The 23378-nt window shown below is 41.7% G+C and overlaps 2 protein-coding genes across 2 annotated transcripts in view; both read left to right on the top strand.

Moving 5' to 3' along the window:
* Positions 1–20056, top strand: part of LOC132257601 (uncharacterized) — a 33002-nt gene extending 12946 nt beyond the window's left edge. The window contains exons 3-7 of the mRNA XM_059754576.1: positions 15179–15270; positions 15340–15450; positions 18399–18695; positions 18963–19114; positions 19177–20056. Coding sequence (XP_059610559.1) covers positions 15179–15270; positions 15340–15450; positions 18399–18695; positions 18963–19114; positions 19177–19402 — 878 coding nt within the window. The 3' untranslated portion in view covers positions 19403–20056. The remainder of the gene's footprint in view (positions 1–15178; positions 15271–15339; positions 15451–18398; positions 18696–18962; positions 19115–19176) is intronic.
* Positions 11548–12917, top strand: LOC132257626 (uncharacterized). The gene is made up of 2 exons (XM_059754614.1): positions 11548–11829; positions 12408–12917. The coding sequence occupies exons 1-2, from the start codon at positions 11809–11811 to the stop codon at positions 12798–12800; spliced, it is 414 nt and encodes a 137-aa protein (XP_059610597.1). The 5' UTR covers positions 11548–11808; the 3' UTR covers positions 12801–12917.
* Positions 20057–23378: the final 3322 nt, after the last annotated feature.

The raw sequence follows: 23378 nt of genomic DNA on the forward strand, positions 1-23378 counted from the left end.
CAAATGATTTCGCATCGTCCGCGCGCACGAAATTTACAAATTGTGCAAAATTCATTCCAAATTGAACTCAATTAATCACAATTTGTGTAATTATAGAATTTATTTTCTACAAAATTTTGACACACAATGCCATAGGAACAATTTAGAGGAGTGAATATGGCGGAAAAACACCCACATTGTGGCGTAATGGATTTTCGAGAGATTGTGTGGAGTTGAAAAACAAGTGGAGGTGAAATAAAATATATTGCCACGTAATCAATGGGTGTTCAATTGAATTTCATTATTGACAGACGAGAAATTAAAATATATGTATGTGTGGATACATTGAGTAACAATTATAGCTCCACACACTCTGTTTCAATTTTCTCCTGATGTGAGAAATGTTTGGCAAACAAGAAAAGGATCAGATGTTTTGTATGCCAATTTCTCTATTTCTCCCGTCTTTCATCTGAACGCCATTTGAGGAGTAAAACCAAAAATGTCAATTTTATTCAAAGCTACAAAGGACAATAATTTGATTTAAAACAGAATAGATTTGAATTGAAATTCGTATAATGAAATTGTGCATTCAAAGTTTCCCAAATATAGTTGGGATTCCTTAGATAGAACTCAATTTCCAGGAAAATTTAAATTTCATATATCCTTCGTTATTTCTCATATCACTCTTGACTGCATTCATCAGTGAAGTTTAGAAAGCTCATCGCAATCCCTCGGAAATGTTGAAACAAATATTGTGAAAATGCATTCAGAAGTCCCTCGTGAGAAGAGATGCCCAGCAAAAAATACGTTTCACAAGTCGTTATAATATTTGTTTTCATATTTTCAACATATGGCTTTTAAAGAGGTGCAACGCAACATTAAAGTCCACGAGTTGAAGGGCTTCCCAGAAACAAACACGCCAGAGCTTTTTTCCAGAGCGTGTGTTCAGTTAAAAAACACACCGAGGCAAAGGAATGAAAAGTTGAAAAGTATTTTCAGTATTATTTTCCCGCTCATGTTGTGTAGCAAAGATGAATGACAGAGATGCAGAGTGAGAGGAGAGTTGTACATTTCAATCTAGTCTTCTTCGCACTGAACCATATCGAGAAATCTTTTTCATCCCCTCTTTGTTTGTTGTATACATTTTTTACTGCAGCATACTTGGTCTTTTGCTCTTCTTCCACTCACACTTGCATATTTTAGCCATTTACCCTTTCTTCCCCGGAAAAAAATGGAAACTTACGCAACCCCAAAATCACTCTTACACACCAGTAAAGCAAAAGCACAACCAGGAAAAATTTCACATTACCATTCTTCACTCTCGGGTGCGGAAAAATTACACATTACACTCCAAGTGACACCAAGTTAGTGGACTCTCGGAGTTTCATTATTTGCCCTTTCAGCAAAAGTCACCACAGTAAATCACCGCGCTTGCATTAAAGCTCAACCGCGCCTGTTTGCTGCAATAAAAGTAACAATCCTTTGTCACACCTCGTTTTCCCCAAAGGCCAGCAACAAATAATGTTCACGCTGGAGTACATTTTATAATCCATATAATTAAATTTTTCCACACAGAATTCCCTCTGTCTCTTCATCTCAACACCCATCAGGAAAAAAAGCGACTGAAGCCGAAAAAAAGGACGGGAAAAAGAGTCTTTTGCCCAGGCCCAAAAAATGGCACAATAACACAAAGTGACACAACAGTTTCCCATTAAAATTTCTGACAGTGAAAATATTGCGACAAATGATATATGCGTAGTGTTGAATATGGAAAAAGAGGCACATCTAATAAATTTTCGTTACAGCTCTTTTTTGACAATGTTGCGTCAGAAGATATAAATTCAATACACACGACCCGTTTTTGCCTGGCCTGTCGCCCTGGCGATTAAGTCACCTTCCCCTCGCGCGGCAGCTTTTAAAGCTCCCCGGGTCTGTTAAAGCTTCCACCACTTCTTGTCGTCCAATTCCAATATTTCAGGTGGAATTTCACCGTTTCCTTCGTTCTGACTTTCAAGGGAATTTAATGATTTTCCGTGCTTCTTCATTTCACTTTTCGTCTTTGGCATCTTCAGCGAGAAGAGAAAGGAATCTTAAGGGACGAATTACAATACTTCAGTGTCAGAGAGTTTCTTTTGCCAACGCTTTATATAAAATTGGCCTCTCTCCGTCAATTGTATGGATTTCACAGAGTTCCAGCAGATTCGTACTGCATTTTTCAAGCATTCACCCAAAAATAGCAACATACATCCAAGAGTTTCCCAATTTCTCAGCCCATAGCAATGAAATTTGCTATAGGCGCGCTGAAAACTTGCTGGCAAACTTATTAAGGCCGCACAGCAAGTCCTTGTTCTCCGCCCAAGACAGTGTGTATAGGAGTTGTGGGAGCAATTTACAAATACGGATTACAAATTCAATAATGTTTGTTCCCGCGGAAAGCGTCAGCAGGAAAGGAGAGCTGAAGAATGGTTGGAACTTTTTCAAGAGCCTCTGTGTTTTCGGAGGTTTCGGCTGCTGAAGGGAGCGCAGAAATTCAAGCGGATGGATGTTGTTGGTTCATGTAATGAAATTATGAGAAAAGTTTCTCGTCAATTTGATGGTTTAATTTTTAATAAACACATCATCGTGGGTGGGCAAGAAAAGAACCCCAGCAGCTATTTGGACCATCGCGGGGAAGAAAAAAGTGACGAGAAAGTTTATAAATCATGGAGATTGCTGATTTTTGGGCTGAACTTCATAACACCCCTTCCTTTCCCGAACTCAATACCCGAGCACGTTCACCCAGTTTCCAAGGGTAGCCCAGTTGAGAGGCAGGGATTGAGATGGAGAGTGTGAGTTTGAAATATGAAATTCTGTGGTTAATATTTCCCTCTCCTGTAAATAATGCAATTGTAATACAATGGAAAATTCCATAAATTTTCCCATCTTCCCGAGTGGCTGAAAGTAAGACACTGTGATTAAATTAGAATATTCAAACCGCACTTCTTGCATGTCAAGATGCATGAAGACAATGCGCAAACTATGAATATCTTGTGGCCATACCAGGACATTTGCAGTTCAAGTATTCCTTGGGAATGCGAGGCATGCAATGAGCTTTCACACATTAGAAAAGCAGAATCTAAAGTATAGAATAGTGAGTTTCAATTACATTGTGAAAATTATGAGTCTTTGGAACACCTCAAAATACTCTGAGATGAATTTTTAAGCAGCCAAAGTGACCGCAAAAAACCTCTTTCCACTATTTCAAAGCCCATAAATTTCCCACCATACAACATTCGAGCGTTCGAACTGGATATTTGAGATCATCGATTCGGAGTGGAAAAAAGTTCAGGAGAATCGCATTAAAATTTATATGCAACATATTTCAAGATGAGCGAAATGCAGGGTAATTTTAAAGTATGAATCAAAGTACTTAAGAGGATGTGGTGAATTTTATGGTGAGTCTGCCGGAAATTACTTTTTGCTGACTTACAACATCGGAGATTTACATTTTCAATTCCTGATTCTGCACTCTGGCTGATAGTGCAGTTCTACACCTATGAACAGTTTGGGAGATATATGGCAATATTAAAGCTAATTTTATACTTCTTCATTCAGGGTTCGTACTGAAACGAAGGATTATTTAAGCGCAGAGAGCATTCTCTCTTTTCCTACTCGGAAAAACCGTGTGAAATCTCATGATGATTTATTTAAAAAGTTGTTATGTACACGCGATCCTCAGAGAGCTTTTTTTCTGCAATAAGGCACGAAACGACTGATTTTCAGTTGATTTTATCGGCACTTTCGTGAGAGGATGAACTTGGCAGCAGCCATAAAATCTCTACAAATTCTCACCTTCGGCAATCTTATTTGCCCCATGCAAATTTCAAATCAGTTTAACTGAATACACATTCCCAAAACCCCAAGAAATACCCTTCACTTCTGTATGGGCGCATCAAGTTCTTCACCGCAAAAAATACGACACTCATTATGGCACCTTTTCCTCGGGAGGACCAAAGCCATATAAGCGATTTCACCGGTGAAATGTCTGCCGAGAGGCTTTGAATGTCGCACACACTTTCATAAATATGTCAAAAAGATCCTCTCGTGGGGGCGGAAAGCTCACATTGTTCCACACACACGCACACGCAAACATTTTCCAACAATGAGTGAAAAACTCAATTTGGTTTAACAAGCACCCCGAGGTTTTATAGGCCGGCGAGAGTATTTGTTCAGCGATAGAGCGGCTCTTTAGTGAAATTTCAAATTGTGGTGAATTCCGAGGTCCTTTCATCAACCCACAAACACCCAAAAAGATTGCCTTTTTCGCAAAGAAAATTGCCTCAAGATCTACATGATTGCGGAAATGTTCTACATTTGAAGACTGGCAACAAATGCTGAAATATTCAAAATCTAATTATTGCTGCACAGTATTTGGGAAAAGAATGCAAATGTTTGCTTTAAAAACGTATAATTCCCGAATTCATCAGCATTTTGAGAAGCAATTTATTGGGGAGTCAGAGGAGAAATCAATTTGGGTGATTGTTGAGTAAATAGAATCTCAAATATACGGATGTGAAAATCAAACCGTTTGACTTGAAGCAATAAATTGAGGAAATATGAATGCTCACAGCATCCAATTCCATCTCAAAATTTATTATTTAATAGAGTGAATTTGAGAAAATCATAAATTCACGGATATATTTGCGTACGAGCCCTTCTCGCATTGCGGAAAATGTTCTCTCCATGTTCACCTTCAGTGAAAAGGTGATTTTTATGACGACAAAATACAGGGCGAATTTGGGACTTTCCCTCTATTTTGATTTTTATGACTATAGAGGATTTTTCCACCCCTCCATTTGCCTTTCAACCCTGGTATCATTGGAAATTGTGGGTGAGACGAGATAAGGGTGAATAGTGAGTGAGAAATGATTCAATACACATTCGATTATATATTGAGGAAATTCGGCTTAAATTGCGAGACTTCTCACCTCAAATTTCACGTGAAATTTTCAAATTTTATTTCATCAATTTCATTAAATAATTCTATTTGGAATGTGACTAACTGTGGCTAAGACTGCAGCTTTATTTTGTGATTCTTTAGCTTAATTTCCATGCAAAAATACTTCTAAAAATTTTAATTATGTTGTGATACACACTTCCCACATTAAATACCACCTGAATTTTAATGACAACTTTACTTGTCTTCAGACGGTGTGGGAAAAGTTGGAACTGTCTCTGTTTGTTTGTGCTTTGCATTGAGTCAATGCACTTTCACTGTGTCCCCAATGTTGACCACAAAACACTTTCCTCACTTGGGTGGTCTGCACTTGACTTGGCCAGCATATTCAAATGCTGCGGCAATATTTGGCATGAGGCGATGGAAAGTGTTAATGCTCGAGCTTTTCCAGCACAAAGTTGTCATCGGGAGTGTTTGTGTTTTGTGTGAACTTTTCCCACTGAAAACTTTCTCAGGCGATGACGCATTAAGCTCTCCTATTAAATTATCCCTCGCCCCATTGTGTGGCGTCCGGGTGGTGTATTAATATTCAAGTGGGTGGAAAACACTTCCTCATTGAGAGCTCCAACCACCACTTCCGGGTAGCAATACTGTGATATTGGGGATCTGGAGTGACGCTTGGGAATTCTCCAACACGTTCAAATGCGACTTTAATATTCAGTCGAATGAGAGAGAAGTCAATTCTCTTCCACAAAATTCCCAACTCTACTTTAATTCCCCATCTCAGCGCATTGGCCGCCTCCTGATTAGTCATCCCCCATGGCGGTGATAGTGCGAAGAGTGAATTTATGGTTGATGGTGATGAAGCCAGACAACGTATAAAATCTGCATGCAATCGCAGGAAAATGCTTTCCCACGCGTCCCATCTGCACTTCATGGCACTTTCCGTCCTCAGGTCCGCGGCATCAGCAGCATTCGTGCCACGAGACGCCCGCCTGCATCTGATGACTGTCTTGTGAACCTCCTGATGATGATGAAGATAAACGGCTGCACACGTCAGGCGTCCGCATGTGCAATATTATTATTCGGTGTGGAAAAGCCAGAAGCCACACTCTACTCGGGTGTGAACATATCTCTTTCGGATGGCGCTCAGATTCAAAATTACCCAACATTAGGGTCAGGGATTGCCCTATAAATATTCAACAGGGCTTTGCCACATTCTACGCTCCAACCAATGCACTTCCTAATACCATTTACTGCACAACTTCTCCATCTCGGCATCAAGAAACTGTTCATTTAGCAATTCAGCGTATTTAGCCGTACAAATAATAGCGCGAGGCAATTAATACCAAATCAATCAGTATAAATCAGCTTTTAGAGAGGAATTGTTGGAGATCCTCTTAAGATATTAACTGAATGCATTTAAACGAGGATTATATTGCCTGGATTTCCTACCCAATACTGAGAAATAAGCTCCAGATTTTACTAAATACTATATGAACGGCTAGTGATAATTAGAGATTGTGTGTCAAGCTTCACCGAACTCAGGAATTATTTCAAGCAAAAAAGCTCTCTAACTTCACAATCATTCCATGCTCACGGAGAATTCGTACAATTTTATTGCCTCCACTCCCTTTTCGGCATGAAATTCGCACACAATCATTTCCCTCATCAAAGCCACGAAAGCTCTGCCTGAATGATGGGCGAAATTTTATGTGCCAACTTTCGCTCCTGGAAAAGCAATGGTACAATGGCAAAAAGAGCAAATTGTAGATTATTCGATTAATTCTATTTAGTTTACACAATGCCATTACCATTTAACACTATTTGGTTGGCAAAATTTCTCCGTCTGGAGTCATGTTTTCGCAGTGTATTTGCATGGGGCGAGAAAATGGCAGTAAAATTCACGAGCACCCCTATCGCGATGATATAAATTCAGCTCGTAAAATTATATAATAAATTATCCATGTATCTAGCGAGATGGTTTTAAACTAATCCGTCTCAGATTACATTCCACTCATGTCATCCACCAGCGCACACGAGGAAATTCTCCCAAATTCATTTTCCGCACACAATTTCCACGGGAGAAGCCAGAGCTTTGGGAAGAAACTTTTTGGAGGACGATGCGCATAATGCCTGCGAGCTTTGACTTTGTCTCAAAGTACACACAGAACACGTGTATCACTTTCATTTGTACATGATTTAATTGCATGCCTGAGAAACTTCACACCGAAATTATTCCCTGCGCCGCAGAAAATTGCCATGGAGGAGTATTTTTGTCGGCACGGGAAAAGGACACAAAAAAAGCTCTGTCAAAGTTTTAGCCCACAATGAGCGGAAGGTGCTGCCCAAAAATAGGAAAATCATTAATCTCTTGAGAAATTTTCAGCACTTCGGCTGCACAATGGAGACTTATTGGGTGTGATCGCTTGGTTAAAGTTTTGACAGCACGTCAGTCACTCTGCTCGCTTCTTTCGCCCGCCCTCAGTGACTTTAATCACTCCGGAGAGCCACGGTCGCTGTGGTGAAAAATTGAGATGATGTCCTGCAGATAAATTCCCCAGGAGATGTCCGATGGATTTATTGAATTGGCCCAGCGAGGGGCGCCCAGGAAGAGGCGAGGAAGATGAACATGGGAGAGCAACAATGTGCGCCGAAAGCAATTAACCAGTATTACACTAATTACCGACCACATAGAGAGGATTTTCCGTCATGCCTTGCCTCTGGCCCTCATCCGCGCTGTCATGAGGAGGATAAATACCAGTGAAAATGTGAAATAATACGGCTCCAATTTCCATGCCCCAAATCCACCCCGATAGACATTACAAGAAAGCTGGCGATGGAAAAAGAAAGTCTAAGAGGGAAAAAGTTAGAGCACGGAAAGGAAAGGAAAACTGACGGGAAATTTCATGAAAACGCGTGAGATAAATTGAATTCAATTTACATTTTAGCATCAAAAAGTTGATCCGCGAGCTTCACTGGAAATTATTAAGTTAATTATTTTGAAATTAACTCTTCATCTCATCAGAATAGAGATTCTCAGAGATTCTTCAATATACGAAAGCTGAATTTAATATGTGCCAAAATACGAAGAAAAGGCAGAATTGCTATTGATTTACTTTAGAACTAACGAGCACAAACCTTACCAATCCACTCGTATTTATGCCTTTTATATCGAACTTCGAGACATCGAACCGTGCAAAAGCTTCTCACAATGTCACTTGCAGTGAGAAATTCTATGATAAATCTTTCTCTGGGCTTCTCAGAGAAAGTGGAGGACAAAAGGCACGAGTCCTGGCCATTGGAGTGTTCGAGAGTGGCCGCAAAAAAAACTCTCAAAGTGTCCTGAGATGGATTTTTCTTGGCAAAATCAATGGGGTTTGGTGTGAAAGGGGGCGTAAAAAGCTCATGAGCATCTGCATGAATATTTGATGAAGGAGCTAAATGCTTTTTATACCCAATGATTGCGTGTTTTTATGTCCAACATGGGCAGTGTTGGCCTTTTTTCCATGCCTCCCAGCGAATATTTCAACGAGAGTGGAATGCTGAATGGTGCGCGATAGCATTGGAAGAGGCGAAATTTACTGCTGTGCTCGGGTCAGGGAGTTAATTACACCTAAATTAAATATTAGCCACAGTGGAGATGCTCCCGGAAGACAGTGCCAATGGGTGTTCCATGAGATGCCAAGAGGCCGGGGAGATCCTGATCGATAATGTGCTTTTTCGGGAACCGACAAAACATCATCATCTCAGGCTGTGAATGCTCAAAAAGACATGCCACCTCGTAACTTCGAGGTCGGAATTGATGCTAAAAGCTTCTCACTGATGCGTAATTCTATACTCGAGATAATTACGACAAGATATACATTAAATAGCGGATATTCCAGCGGACCATGTAAAGTCCAGCACGGAATTCCGAGCAGTTTTTGGGGCGAAAAGATATTTTATGGAGTGTGTCTTTGTCATGTGCCAAATTGATTTTCTCACCTACCGAAGAATGCATTGAAATTAATTTGTATTCCATCCCCATTAATTTTTCGCATGCACTCCAGTGGGTGAACACGGTAAATCGCCACTGAGTATACACATGGCATTTATCCTCATCTGATAATGTGTTCGCATATAAAATTTATTAATTGATCTGGCGCTATAAATTTCATGTATGCAAATCCTGATGCAAATTGAATTTATATTGATTATCTGTCGTCCAAATGGGCGGAGGGCGCGCAGATTATTAATGAAAACTCTATTTGATATTCAGAACAATTTTTCCCACGTACAGTCGCTATGATTTACAACTCATTTCGAAGTCTTTTTTTTTGTTCCTGTTCAAAATGCTCAACAGAGTTGCAAAGTAGTGATGGAAATCCAGATAAAACTGTGCAAAAAACATATCCTCGATGACGGCGATTCCATTTAGAGACAGTCTCTCGTCATAATTAACGTGCGCAAGAACAAACGGAGTGCTTCCTATTGAGATAAGGCAGTTAATAACAGCACATGAAAAATGAATCAGTTTCTTCGTGAAAATTAATTAATTATAAAACAAGAGGGAATTAAGTGCCTCTCACACGGGTGGGGAGCAAATTTATTCTGACGTTTGTACATTCTCGAGTGTGTGTTAGAAGAAGAGTGTGTATTTTGGCCCATGGCGCTCTTCTTCTTTTTACACCCAACATCTCTCGCCCCTCAGCATCGTGCGCCATACAATTCAGTGAACCGTTGACCCGTGCAAAATCCATTAATAATTGCCTCATTGTCCAGGCGAACAAAGTGCCCGTGACACATTCTTGAGAACATAAATCCTCCGCACATGAAATTCAACGAAACAAACAATCCCACTTCTTGGAGGATCCTCGAGTCACATGTGAGGGCGAAATGGTTATGCGATTATAATTCTAGGGTGGAGAGATACTTCGGCATACACTATATACCTTCCCCGAGCCACTGGCTTGCGTAATTACTTTCCATTCTGCCTCTGTGGCTTTGCACATGTCTCGCAGTTTCTAAGACACCGCCCCGCCTCGCCCCGTTCCCGTCCTGAGGGCTCTAATGAAAATTTCCTTTGACACATGAAAGAAAAGATTCGTCTTGTTTTGTGCACACGCATACACGCACGCTGATTCACTCTTTTTCTCTACCTTTGACGCAAATCTTACCATTAATATGGATGTGACATCATTAAATCTATTTGTTTCATTTCGTGCCTCGTGGGAAGTGGCTTTGATGGGAAATGAAACGGATATTATTACAATATTGATTGAAAATATAATTACTAAAAATGTCTTTGATGAGCAGTTTTAATCAGAATTTACTCACATTTTAAATTTATATATTGCATTTCTGCATATACTTGATATCTTTATGGCCAGTGGACAAAGTTACAGACTGTAAATTTCTGACGAATTCGCTGTTTGCTTGAATGATATCCACTGGCTGAGAGTTCCACGCTGAAAATCCGTGAACGAAGAAGTCACCGTGAAATCTCAAAACACTCCCAAGGCAAATATACTATCTTAAGAGCCCAGCCAGTGTGGCATAGAACAAATAGAGTTTGCAGAGAATCGACTCGCCGCCACTTGAGGCCACTTCGCAATTATGTAGATTGCGAGAGAATGGATTACCAAACTGAAGCAATGTGCGCGAGGTTCTTTGCAAAGCACGCCTTGGCGGAGGAGTAAAAAATTAATTGTTCATTTTTGCTAAAAGTTAATCTTGTTTCTTCTGCTTGGCCTCACTTCATTGCTCATCTGCAGAGCCTCTCAATGCGGCGCAGACTGTAAAAATTGATAGCCGCCGTGATTTCGGTGTGTGAACGCCAGCAATCAATCCCTCCTCTGGAATGGCGCGAGAAGACGAGACGATCGTAAAAAGCCCGCGTTTTTCGATGTGAGAGTGTCATGTCGCGGCATCTCCCAATAAATCAGGCGAGAATATGTGCATCGACGCGATGTCATGTGGAGGGAATGTCTCTTGTGCATTTCGAGGATCTGCGCGGGTGAGATAAACTCGAGATTGTGCGATGATGTCAACATTATTTATTCATATTTGCGAGTCTGCCGAACATCAGATATTCCCCTCACCATGTGATACCGCGCGATTATATTATTTATTCATCACAATCGATACTTGTCGACAAATCTCAACGCGAGAGACACGAAGGGTGTGTGACTCACACCAAGCGTGATCGAGTGGCTCATCTTCGCAGAAGCTCAGGTGTTTTGCATGACGTCCCGGGTCAAGAGATGCAAGGTCGGTGTCGATGTTTTGCTCACCGGCGCGCTTGCACGCTCATTAAACACATCATCGATGAGTTCACAACTCAACACGTCTTCAACACTGTCCGCAAAGGGGCAGAAGCAGTCACAATCGTCCATGCTGGATGACAAATCTGCGGTTAATCTAGTGTTAAAACAGCAGTGTTGTTCGTCAGGCGGCTAAAACTTTAATAGTTCCTCGCATATTTCATGAAACATTGAAACCTCCAGTCGGAAAGCTCGTGAGACTGTACGCGTGATTTTTTGCCGGACTCGCGCTCTGTTCCGAGCCGCTGTGTTTACGAGCAATTCACCGAGGTGAGGATGACGGTAAAAAGTGCTGAGAATTTTTCATTGTGCGCCAATGGAAAGGGAGGGAGAGTCAGTGTCTACAGAGATGATGCTGATGGCGAAAAAAGCCGCCAATTGATTAAATTGATTCGTACTCAGCGAAAAGTGAGCAGTCTTGTCGTGAGTGCAGAGCTTGGTGGACCTCCAATTAATTGCCGTGAGGAGGAGAGTAAATAAGTGAATGTCACCAGTGAGTTTGTCCAAGATATCGTTTGCAGTGGTCTGACTTGAGAGGTGTTTCGCCCTCGTGGAATATTTATCACTTTGTGGTGCTCCCAAAGCAAAATGCAGACTCTCGGAAAAGTGGTAAAAAGCTGGAACTCGCAACTTCCCATGTGCACTAAAAATAATTTATGGAAATTGAATTTTTCACTGCATACATTTCACAAGAATGCACATCCAGAGTTGGAGAAACACTAGAAGTGACCGTGAAAGCTTCTCAAAAACTTGTGAAATGCCATTTCGCAAATATTTGAGTATGAGATAATAATGCAGGAGATTTTCAAAGAAATTCCCAATCGTGCGACTGATTGCAAAGCAAATTAGTTGAGTAAATTGTTTGTTTACGAAATACTCGGCTAATTTAGGCAGAGGTTAATAAATTTGTGGTAATCACACAAATTTTGCGGAATAAAAAACACCAAATTATATGCAAAACACTGACCTTAGCGCAGTTTAGAGTTGTGTTAAGTGAATAATTCTTGATAAAGTGCCTAAAAAGTCTTGATTGTTCACAATCATGAGCCTTGAATTGAGATTATAGAGTAGATATTTAACCTTCCCGTGTTTTTGTCCCTCAGTTGAGAAGCTTTCATCGCAAACATCAAGCTATCTCTAATCTCTGTTCTAACGTCTCGTCAACTCCGCAACTCCCATGTTCACAGATAGTGCCTCTCGTGCTCTTTGTCTTCATCCGGGAAAACATTGCCGCCCCCACGCCAGGAGTGGAATCGGACTCTCCACTGCAGGTAATCACCATCCTGTCTCCTGAGTCAGCCAGAGATGTCACGCACAGGACTGACCGCAAATTCCGGGAAGAGGATCTTCCGCCGGAGAAGGACTCTTCGGAGATCGTTGTGATTCAACCTCTGGCGTCTGGATATCATCCCCAAGATCGTCACCTCCGGATGCTGGGTGTCTCGCCGCGCGTTCCCGTGCACTTCGCTCCCGGTGCTTATCCCATTTTCTACACCCTCGCGCGGGCCAATGGCGCCTTCACCGGCAGGAACATCCGCGCCCTGCCAAAGGACGAGATCGACAACTACCTCCACTCGTAGTGGACCCACCCACCATTTATTTATTTCACCGACTTCCTGGCCAGAGAGTTGTGGCAACGTGGAGAGCAACTCAAAGTGAAACCAATGAAGCAATAAACGAGAATTTCGATTAGATAATCCACTATATTCCTTTCAATCTTCATCTTTCACTGATGTTTCCACTTTGGTGGCTGTGTGACGCCCTCCCTGCCATCAATTGCGCTATACTACCCTCACTAGTTGATTATATATTCAGCATCAACTGTATTGTCCCATTTCCCTCGATTCCATTTATCTCAATTCGCCCTCATCCCCGTGATATAACCGCGCATTCAGCGCTCTTATTCTAACAAGGAAATTCTGTGAAAGAATCGAAATATTTCCCCACAGTTTATACCTCATTCAATGTGACTTTTTCAAATGTGTTCCAATCGCCACAAAAAAATTCATACGGATTTTTGACATTTTCTGTTGCGTATTTGTTAAGAAACACGTGTGAGAATTTCTATTAACTAGAAAATGCATTGAATGCACATAGTTTTTCCCTATCATACGCGCATTCGATTCAATTGATTGAATACAAACAATCAGCAGATGTAATAATATCCACAATATGATATATAATACTTAATAAATTGAATATGTTAATTATAATCAGGTTTTATTGCTTGCCTACGGGAAAATATGAAAATATAAAATTCCAGGAATTTGCGTTCGGTGAATTTTCCAATTGAATGAAATATTTGAAATTTCACTCAAAATTTCAGCACTTCTTCAAAGCCTCGATAGAAACTAATGCTCTACGGAGATGAAACGAAAATATGTATAAGTATTCCAATGTCACAATGCAAGTTGTCTGGGACTGGTTGAGCGAACGGAAGAACGACGATGGATGTATTTTCATTTTGGGGTATTGTTAAAGTTTTTTTATGGCAAGAAATGCTGATTCTTTGTCGGTGAATGTCACTCAAAGCTCTCCACCTACCATTGAGGAAATACCAAGAAAGACTTGTAAGTAGGAGAGATAGGAGAGAACGCCCCATTATACAATTTCACTTTATGAAACAGTCTGTTGTCTCGTCACTGGTGGATGGAGCATAAAAATAAAATGATTTATTTTATTAATGGGCATCAGAGAAAAACTCCCCCATTATTTTTCCTCATCGCTCTGTCGAGAGTGGCAGAGTCTTTTCGAAGAGTGCGCAGAGATTCCTCTGCTGTGAGTCATGGAATATTGAGGAATTCTTTGATTCATCTTTGGTTGATTTAATTGGGAGATACATGCCCATATAACGAAACGAAGAGTATTTGCGCACATCAGCAAAATGCGTGGAGATGAAAGTGGATCCATGGCATATTCAATGGCACAGTGAATTATTTATTCATGGAAATCATTCTGGGAAAAGTATAAAGTTTCCCGGAAAGGATATCACATATCCTTCAGCGTGTGCTGTCGCCTCCTGCACAATTTATTATTCATTCGATCCACGACGAATTGGGAGAGTTTGTCTTTGTGGAGAAAGAGTTGAGAGAAATGCGATATTCTCCAGAGGCATCAGCTTAATTGAAAAATCCCCGAGAGAGTGTTTTCACGTTCTTGCTCGCCCGGGGAAGAAACATCGCGCGGTGCCGGAAAATGGTTAATATTCATATCCAGTGACCCCGAATGTCTGTGTTTTAGTGGCTTGATATTTGATTTTCACTATCGATTTCACTTAAACATGACATAAATCAACTCCTTTTCCTCCACACAAATTCACCAGCGATTTCGTTTTTGCTCTCTGGATGAACGAGTGGTTGGAGGAGGAAAACAAGAATTTCATCCGCATGAACTTTTTCATGCCACGATACCCATCCATTTTATTTTCCGATGGGCTTCACGCCGAAGCCCCCCCCCCCCCCAAAAACCCCACCGAAAGCCCCGCACTGTATCGACTATTAGTGCGAGAAAGTGTGTGGCAAAGTTTCCTCACCCACTGTAAACTTTATCGATATATTTTCTTCATGGACTCTGCCTTGAATTGCGAAGGGCATCCTCAGGACGGGGCGAACAAGCATTGCAATTTGCTCAGGAGCACAACATAAAATATGTGAGGGGCGGCGGTGAGAAATGGGGCACCAGGCGCCCTCATGCCCAGTGACAAATTCCACCTCATTGAGATGTGAAATGTGTGAAAGTGTATTACTCATTTGGAGGATAAATTGCCGTGTGATTGCCAAGGAGTGGATTTCTTTTCTCCCGCACCGCAATGATTTACGGCATGACGAGGAAATTTCATGGGCCTTCCGCGCGTCCACTTGGGGTGGATTTCGCACTATTCGTCATGTTTCGAATTAACTCAAAAGGACGAACTTTACATCCCTTCCCACAATAACATTGAATTTCTCCTTCATTGCAGCTGTCTGCCTCAAGAACGTGAAGATCACCGTTCCCGAAGCCGTTGCAGTGGGTGACACCGTGACCTTGTCGTGCCACTACGACCTCGAGGCCGTGAGTAGAGTCGCGTGAAAGCACGCCAGATGCCGGAAAGTTCCTTAATCCAATAAACTGTCTCCGCAGGATGCACTCTACTTAATTCGATGGTATCTTGACTCCGAGGAGTTCTACCGCTACGTCCCGAAAGAAGAGCCCCCGGCGCGTGTCTTCGAGATTTCCGGCATCTCCGTGAATGTGAGTAGGGTGAAATGAGTAGAACATGAGCATAAATTCACGCACAAGCTGTGGAGAATGTTCACACACTCTCTCTCGAGAGGGTGGAATATTCATGGGGTGCGCGCTGTATGGAAACATGGGCCATCCAGAGGCTCAAGAGCGGCTCTTGCACACCGAGAGATGATTAAATGGATTCTGGCGTGGTGAAAAGAAATATTTGCAATTTAGAAACAAAACAGTATATACATGTGAATCTCCTCAGTCAAATTACTCACTCGAGATGCTCGTAAAAATGCACGCAAACTCGAGATTACGAGCCGAAGAATTTTTCACGGAACTTTCCATCACACTTTCAGCGCTATAATTCGCCATGGCGCTGAGTTCAAAACGCGCCCCGGCGGCTGCCATGTCTGAAAATCCGTAGCTGGGGACACGCAGCGGATAAATCCACCCTATGCCATGATGAGGTTCTCATTTATGAGCTTTTTGGGGGATTTTAGCGCTGAATTTTCCCAAGTCTCTCGTGGCGTGAGGAGAGAATTTTACGCAAGGCGTCTGCCATGCTCGTGCGTTTTATATTTTCATAAATTTGGACAAAAGAGCCAGAATCGAGAGATGAGACGCGCAAATAAAAGTGTTTATGGTGAAGACTCTCCACCAGAATGAATGCAGTGTCTATAATTCCGTTCATTCGATTAAATCTTTGCCAGTTTTTTTCACATAGCCGCAAAGACACATTTCTGGTGTGAGATCTCTGCATTCACAGCGAAATCCGGACACTCTTCATGCGTCTCTCTCCACAATTTTCATACCCATAAAAATGCAAATGAGCGTCAAACAGAATTTTCCATTCTCACACTTTCCCGCCCAAAAAACGCCGGGCTTTTGGGGCGAAGGGAGTGACTGATGCAATTCTGGACACTGAGCTTTTGCCGCTTGGCTGCATCTTTTGGCACACAAACACTTGAGAACTCATCCGCGGAAAGCAATTTATTACCCAAAGAGAGTCATTGGGACATAATTTTGAGACATCTTCTTTCCCACTGCAGTTTCAAATGAATTTTTACATCAATCCTCGAGAATGATGAACTGCTCCATGTTGAAATGCATGGCGCAGAGAATTTATTGAGACTGATAAAATAGTCACAAAAGAAGAGTGTTGCCAGTCTAGTTTAAGTCTTTCTAAAGTTGCATTGTGACTTAACGACGCATTAATCAAAAAGTCCAATTTCATCTGCTCACTATTCGATTTCGATTATCTTTTATGCAAATGAAAGATTTTGTTATCTTCACAAAATCCTCTGCACATTCAAAGTTTGTCCGATGAATGAAAAAGTATTTAGCGTTTTCCAAATTCATGCACTATGGCTTTTCATAGACAGTGACAAAGTGTCGCTCTGCAGTAACACAGTTTCTGTATTCGGTCTGCAATCGTACTTATCACCACATGAGATTGCAGAGAATGGGGGAATTACAAAATGCAGAAATTAATAAATGCTGTTGCATTCTAAATGACCAGAGAGAGCTCTTCCGCCGAGGGGTCACACAACTCCATTAAAGGCCGTGGCGGGAGTGCGGCAGACACTCAACTTTGAGTGGATGATGTTGAAAAAGTTTTAGCAGCTTTGCATTCTGTGTGCAATGGTGTGGTCGCAATGTTGGTCACTGTGCTGAGGAGTGGAAATACAGAAAGCTCTCTGCACATGCAATTCATTTCAATGAATATTCATATTTACAGCTTTTCTAGGGTGAGATGGGAAAAATTGCAGAGTAAATGCGAGGAAATTCACCTATGCACTACATTAAATTAAATTTACAGTCATCCTAGGTCATTTTTTCCTCCTGCCCAATAACACACAATCAATGTTGCCATTTTGTGCATCAGCTTTTAGTTTTAACTACTCTGAACAGTGTGGAAGAGTGAGAGAAAGAGAGATGAAAGCCAAAATTGTGTTTATGCCATAGAATTCAAGTAGATAAAGAGAAGGGTAAAATTCAATTCAATGCCGGGTCAAAAGTCAAAGTGTGAATATGCATTTACACTTCCACAGTATAATGATTTTTTTCCCCAACAGAGAGAACTCGAGTTCCACATTTTCCACGATCTTATGCAAAAGTCACATTATATTCAATTGCAAAAGCTCTTAAGGGAATTGCGCGCGCTCTTGTAAAACCTTGAGCATTCCTCCACAATTCGTCCCATTAATCACATCTCTCAAGCCCCTTCTTTGTCACTCTTTCTCTCCCTTTAGCCAAAACACCCCACGAGGAATGCTAATGTCTCAATTGCACCAGTTTTTCACCCCTTGCAGCTAAAATCCCCCACTGTGACGGAATGAAAAAGCGCTCTCGCCTGTGCGTCATACGTATTCAAAATTAAAATAATAATTTTTATTGTGACAATTCCTCCAGAGGAATTGTTCCAAACACGAACGACAGCAGAATGTTTCCTAAGCGAAAAACTCCATTTTAATTATGCAAATTAGGCACCAAAAATTACTCCAGAATTTATCGCCATCCATTTGGGGAGCAGCATTTTTTTGGGTCTCCCCAGCATCTTTAAGTTTGCGAAATTAATGTTGAGATATTGAGATGGAATTCGAGCGACAAATTGGAAGGAAGCAATTGCCTTTTTCCACACCCTCGCATTTCTGCTGAAAGGATAGATTGTGGAGGGTTTTGCAAGTGTTTCCAGGCGTCACTGATTAATTACCAAACTTCCCACTCGAATGACATTTAAAAGTGGAAAGCTCCGGATGTCATTGAGCTTTTCACATTGCACTGAAGGATCAGCACATTGACTCAGACGCTGCAAAATTTGTCTTATTAATTGATTGTGTGGAGAGAATTCAAGGAGCTTTGCCAATCAATAGATAGAAGCTCTTTGAAGTTGACTCATATTACTTAACCGCCACTCTTCCGGCCACAAAACTCACATGAGCCACTCATTCTCACTTCGTCCGCAGATTAACAAGTCCAATGCCAATCTCGTGACACTGAGGAGCGTGACGAGGAACCAGACGGGCACGTACCAGTGCGAAGTGTCGGCAGATGCGCCCTCCTTTCACACCGAAACTGCCCAGGCCACGATGCTGGTGGCCGTGTTGCCGGAAGCCCAGCCCTCGATGACGGTGAATGGATTGCGTGTGCTCAACAACAAGATCCTGGTGCGGATGGATGAGAGCCTGAAGATGATTTGCACGTCCAGTCCATCATATCCGCCTGTCAATTTCACATGGAGCATCAATGGCATTCCCCATTCGGTGAGACAACATTCTTTTCATCTGTACACAATTCTTCCCAATGATTGACTTCTGTCGACAATCATTGGCGGTTGTGAGAGAGAAATTCCGCAACAGAGTTGCAACAGCAGATTGAAGATTACAGTTTTGCAGACTGTTGCAAGTTTATGCCGGTCTTTGCTAGACTGTTTTGTGGATTTTTGCCACTTTGAGCACTCTTTCCCTCCTCTGCAATTCGCCCGAATCTTATCTGCTAAGCCACTAATATCTCAACTCTGACCTTTTCAGTCCACTCACACGGGCTTCCACAGCGTCAACGGTGGTCAATCGTGGGAGACACGCGAAGCCTGGTCAGAACTAGTCATTCACATCAACTACAACCTCGTGTCGCCCTACACTAGACGCCTAATCGTGCGCTGCGAAACCAACATCTACACACTGTGAGGATTATTTACCGCCCCCCAAGTTTCCACTCATGCAAATTTTCCACCCCCTTTTGCAGATATCGCGGTGCAGCTGTCGTGGAGCTGGACTTGATGGAGGATAATCCGTGGTCTTTCGGCGAGAAAGTTAGTCCCACGATGGATCAACGGAGCGGAAGTGGCAAGGGCGGTGATCCGGACAACTCGGCACTCACCGGAAGTGCCATCCTCCTAGGTGGCTGTTACAAGTGTTTTATATTCAGGACAGTTGTTTGTTTTCTGGTGGTTGTGTTAATGTTTTCATAAATCTTCACCCCCCAAAAAACCCACCAAGTCCTTCTCATCCACATCCTGCAGCATTTTGGCGGAAATTTCATTTTTCACCATACACATATACAGAATGGAAGCTCTCCCAGATGAGTCTTCTCGTATATGGCTGAGTGAAAAAAATACCAGGGAATAATTTATTTTACATTTTAGAAATAGAGGGCAGAAAGAGAAAATTTTACAGGGCGCACCCACAAAATGTCGCATTCACGATATATTATTGAGAAAAGATGTGAAAGAGTGTTTAAAGTGTGCGACTCACTTTACATCCCAGATCTGTAGGGAAACACAGAGTGCTGAAGTTGAGAAAAAAAGCTCTCAGAGATAGGAAAATTCGTTATGCAAAACCTAATGAGATTGTAAAACAATTAAGCCGCTTTAAGAGAGGTTATTTAGTGAGGAAAAGATATTCAATGATAACACAGAGAAGAAAATGTACAGTAGTGACACACATAAGAGGCATAAAACAATTAACAAAACTCCGATATTGACATTCCCCATGTAAATAGGACAGTATACATAAAGTATAAGCAAATGATAAAAGACTTAAGTGTGTATGTATAGGCGAAGGGTGGATGGATATTATGAAGAAATGTAGAGGAAAATCGTGACACAATAAATTTTGAAAAATTACACGCAAATTTTGGACCTTGTGCCGGGAAAATTGTATTGGTCTCACAACCATAGGAAAAAGGCATGCGCTGGTCCCGCGCGCTTCTCATCAGCATCTCATCATAAAAGCTCATCCAGCGCATAAACGCATTGCCTGTCTATAATGATGTATATGAGTGAGATGAAAATGTGTGCATCTCATTTACGAGAGTGCTTCATTTGATGATTCACTGCGCCTCTCCCTTGTGTACACTTTTCCTAATGGGGCCAGGATTATGTATTTTTCAGCGTCTTTTGCCGCCAAGATGACACACGAGAAGCCCTTAGTTGCGCACCTGCAGCGCCAAAGAGGCACATTATTGCGAGTTAACAAAGTGAAAATGCTCATTACGCTTTTCAAGCCAGCATGAAAATTCATACGGGCTTTTTTTCAACATCCACACCCCTTGTTAAGCTTCTTCCCTAGCACAAATATTATTTGAGCTTTTTCTCTTCCCTACATCGTGATTTGGACTTTTTTCCACACGTGCCTCGTCTCATCAATTGAATGTCTTTCACGAGAGCATGACTGGATGTGTTTCTTGCTGTTCATGTCGCATCTGACAATGAGAGCTAAAAATACACACCTTTGAGAAATTGGTGACATTCTTACCGTTTAGAGCTGAAGAATTTTGCGAATTTGTTGCCGACAGAATGTGTAATAATAAGTGTGGCAAAACATGTATGTTGTGTGGCATATTGAAAAAAAATCATATTTGCAGTATTTTCAAGTGAAAAGATAAATTCAAGTCTTATCTACACTCTAAATTGCATAAATGAAATGCTCCTTTAAATCTGAGATCAACAATTAACATACCGAGTGAGAATCTCAGCAATGAATTTCCCAAAAGAGCTTTTCACAGCGCCACGAATTATTCATGGCGAAACAGTTGCGAGCTGAAATTGTCTTGTGAGTCACAAAAGTCAATGGGAAAGTTGGCATGAGGATGTGCAATTGTCAATAGAGACGGCAAAGAAGTGGGTGAATCAAACCGTTTGAAAAGTGAGCTTCCGTTTGGAGTCTTTTTAGAAAATCACTTCCTCTCAGCTTTTGCTGCACAGCTCTCTTCGCCACCCATACATTCATAACGAACCCAGCGAGACGGGGCGAAAGTTCAAAAATGCTGCCAATTGCTCGTCTTTTGTTTACTTGCCACCGTTGTTGCGGTGATTGCGCAATAATTTGAACGTCAGAGCGGAACCGGAAGTGACAGTGAGGCAGAAGGAAGAGCAAACAACTCGTTCAACATCCTTTCGGATCAACAATTCTTCTGGCGCAATGGGAAACAGGAACTCTTTGTATCATCTTCCATGATGGGTCATCTCACTCCTCACGATTGGGTGGAATATATCTCTCGCCGACAGGAGGAATGCCCCAAGAATGGCTGCGCGGTGAGTGGCGATCGTGTAATGAGGCAATGAATTAATATTTATGGGGAAAGGAACTGGCGAAAGGAATAATCAATGGATGAGAAAGAATTATGGTGGAAAATTGCGCTGGTTTTTGTTACAAATCCTTAACTACACACTTTCGCAGCTCTACGTTAGAGATTACGCTGAAAACCTTCCATGTTGAATGCGTTGACTCCACCTGGAGTATTTGTATTGGCATAAAATAGGAAGAGATATTCGGTGTACATTCGCAAATTCCCTGGCATTTCCGCCCTGTCAATGATATTTCACGTGAGTGTGCGTGGTGAAATTCTGCAGACTTGCAATTCAGCTGGGGATTTTCCTCCGGCCAGGATGCACAGAAACATCCGATGCGGCAGTGGACAAAAAAGCCAGAGGAAATAATCAATTGATGGCAAAAAATATGCCCCTCTTTCGCCATGCCAAACGAGATGGTGGCCATTCATTGAGATTTATGGAATCAAAGGAAAGGCGAGAGCCGAAGGGATGCAATTTTCGGACACGCCGGCTGATGATGCGCTCGACAATTCTCTCGCGTACAATGTGTAAGCGGATTGTGTCTTCCGCTGCAGGCAAATAACCTGAAAAACGGACGCACACGGCGAAAAAGCTTCTCCAGAAGTGTATCGCAGGCTGACGGATTTTACACGGGAAGGGAAAGAGAAAACCGAGAAAACAGTGGACGAGCGATGCAAGGGAATTTGCTGTGTGTGCATCCATTCAAATGGCATCGAGGAGAATCGAATTCATTGATGTGATTTGATGAGAAAGACGGATGGAAAAAGCCCCCGCATTGCCAAAGATACACAAAAGCAATTTCGGCACTCGAGACATGATGCAGACAATTCTGTGGTAAAGGACAAATTAAATTCCCTATTGAATTTCAGATGAAAGAACATTTTTCAGCAGGTAAAATCAATTATATTGCGAGACAATGCGCGCCATTCCTCCCCGTGAAAATGCTCTTGCAAGCATATTTTTGTGGATTTTATGAGAAAAGCAAAAGAAGCTTTCAAAGCTCCAAAGAATAACAAGCCCTCATGGGAGGTGGGACACTCGAAAAGACGGTCAGGATACGATTTTTTAAAATGTTTTTTAATGGTGTCACGGGACTTTTATTGCCTCTGTGGTTACACAAATAAAATCTTCGGCAAAGTGGTTTTCACATTTTTACGGTCAATATAAGGATGATCGTTCACTTTGCTCTATCATTCACTCCAAAGGGATATTCAGCGGGGAAAATCGCATGCCTTGGCGCACTCTTTCTATGCCAAATCAACCAATCTAAGACTTCGTCTGTATATAAACTTACTACCCTCTTTTGATCTCAGAGAAATTTGAGAGTCCCAGCGCGTGAATTTCATCCGAATTGTTTGAAAACACCGCACACTCGAGGAGGGAAATAAAAGAGGAAAATCAATACGTGACGGCAACATCTGTCATCATACAGTAAGTTAGTCACCCAATTTCACCCTCTGAATAAATTCTCTGGGAAAGATTTTGGGTGTAAAACACACACAGACTTTTCCTTCTCATGGTCGAATTTAATTCACTTTTCCGTGGACTTTTGTCGTTTTCCCCACGGGCCAAACATAAAAAGGGGCACCGAAAGATGTGAAATGGGAGAGAGAAACCTCATATTTCGCTGAAGGATGTCAGTTTGATATGTGGCCACACTTGTGCGATTGCCCAGAATTCAATTTCTTCCATTTCAGAAACAGAAAAAACTCCTCGAAAGCAAATTCCAGGTGAATCTGCAGCGACTGACATTCACTCCTTACTCAACATGTGCAAAATGTGTCACCAACTTGAGAGAAAATGGGTGTAAATTTATGCGATTGTTTTACAGAAAAGTGCCAAGCACTTTTCACACACCATGACAATTCTTTCT

Source organism: Phlebotomus argentipes, unplaced genomic scaffold (genome assembly GCF_947086385.1).
Source record: "Phlebotomus argentipes unplaced genomic scaffold, Phlebotomus argentipes genome assembly scaffold_4, whole genome shotgun sequence".
Taxonomy (NCBI): Eukaryota; Metazoa; Arthropoda; class Insecta; order Diptera; family Psychodidae; genus Phlebotomus; species Phlebotomus argentipes.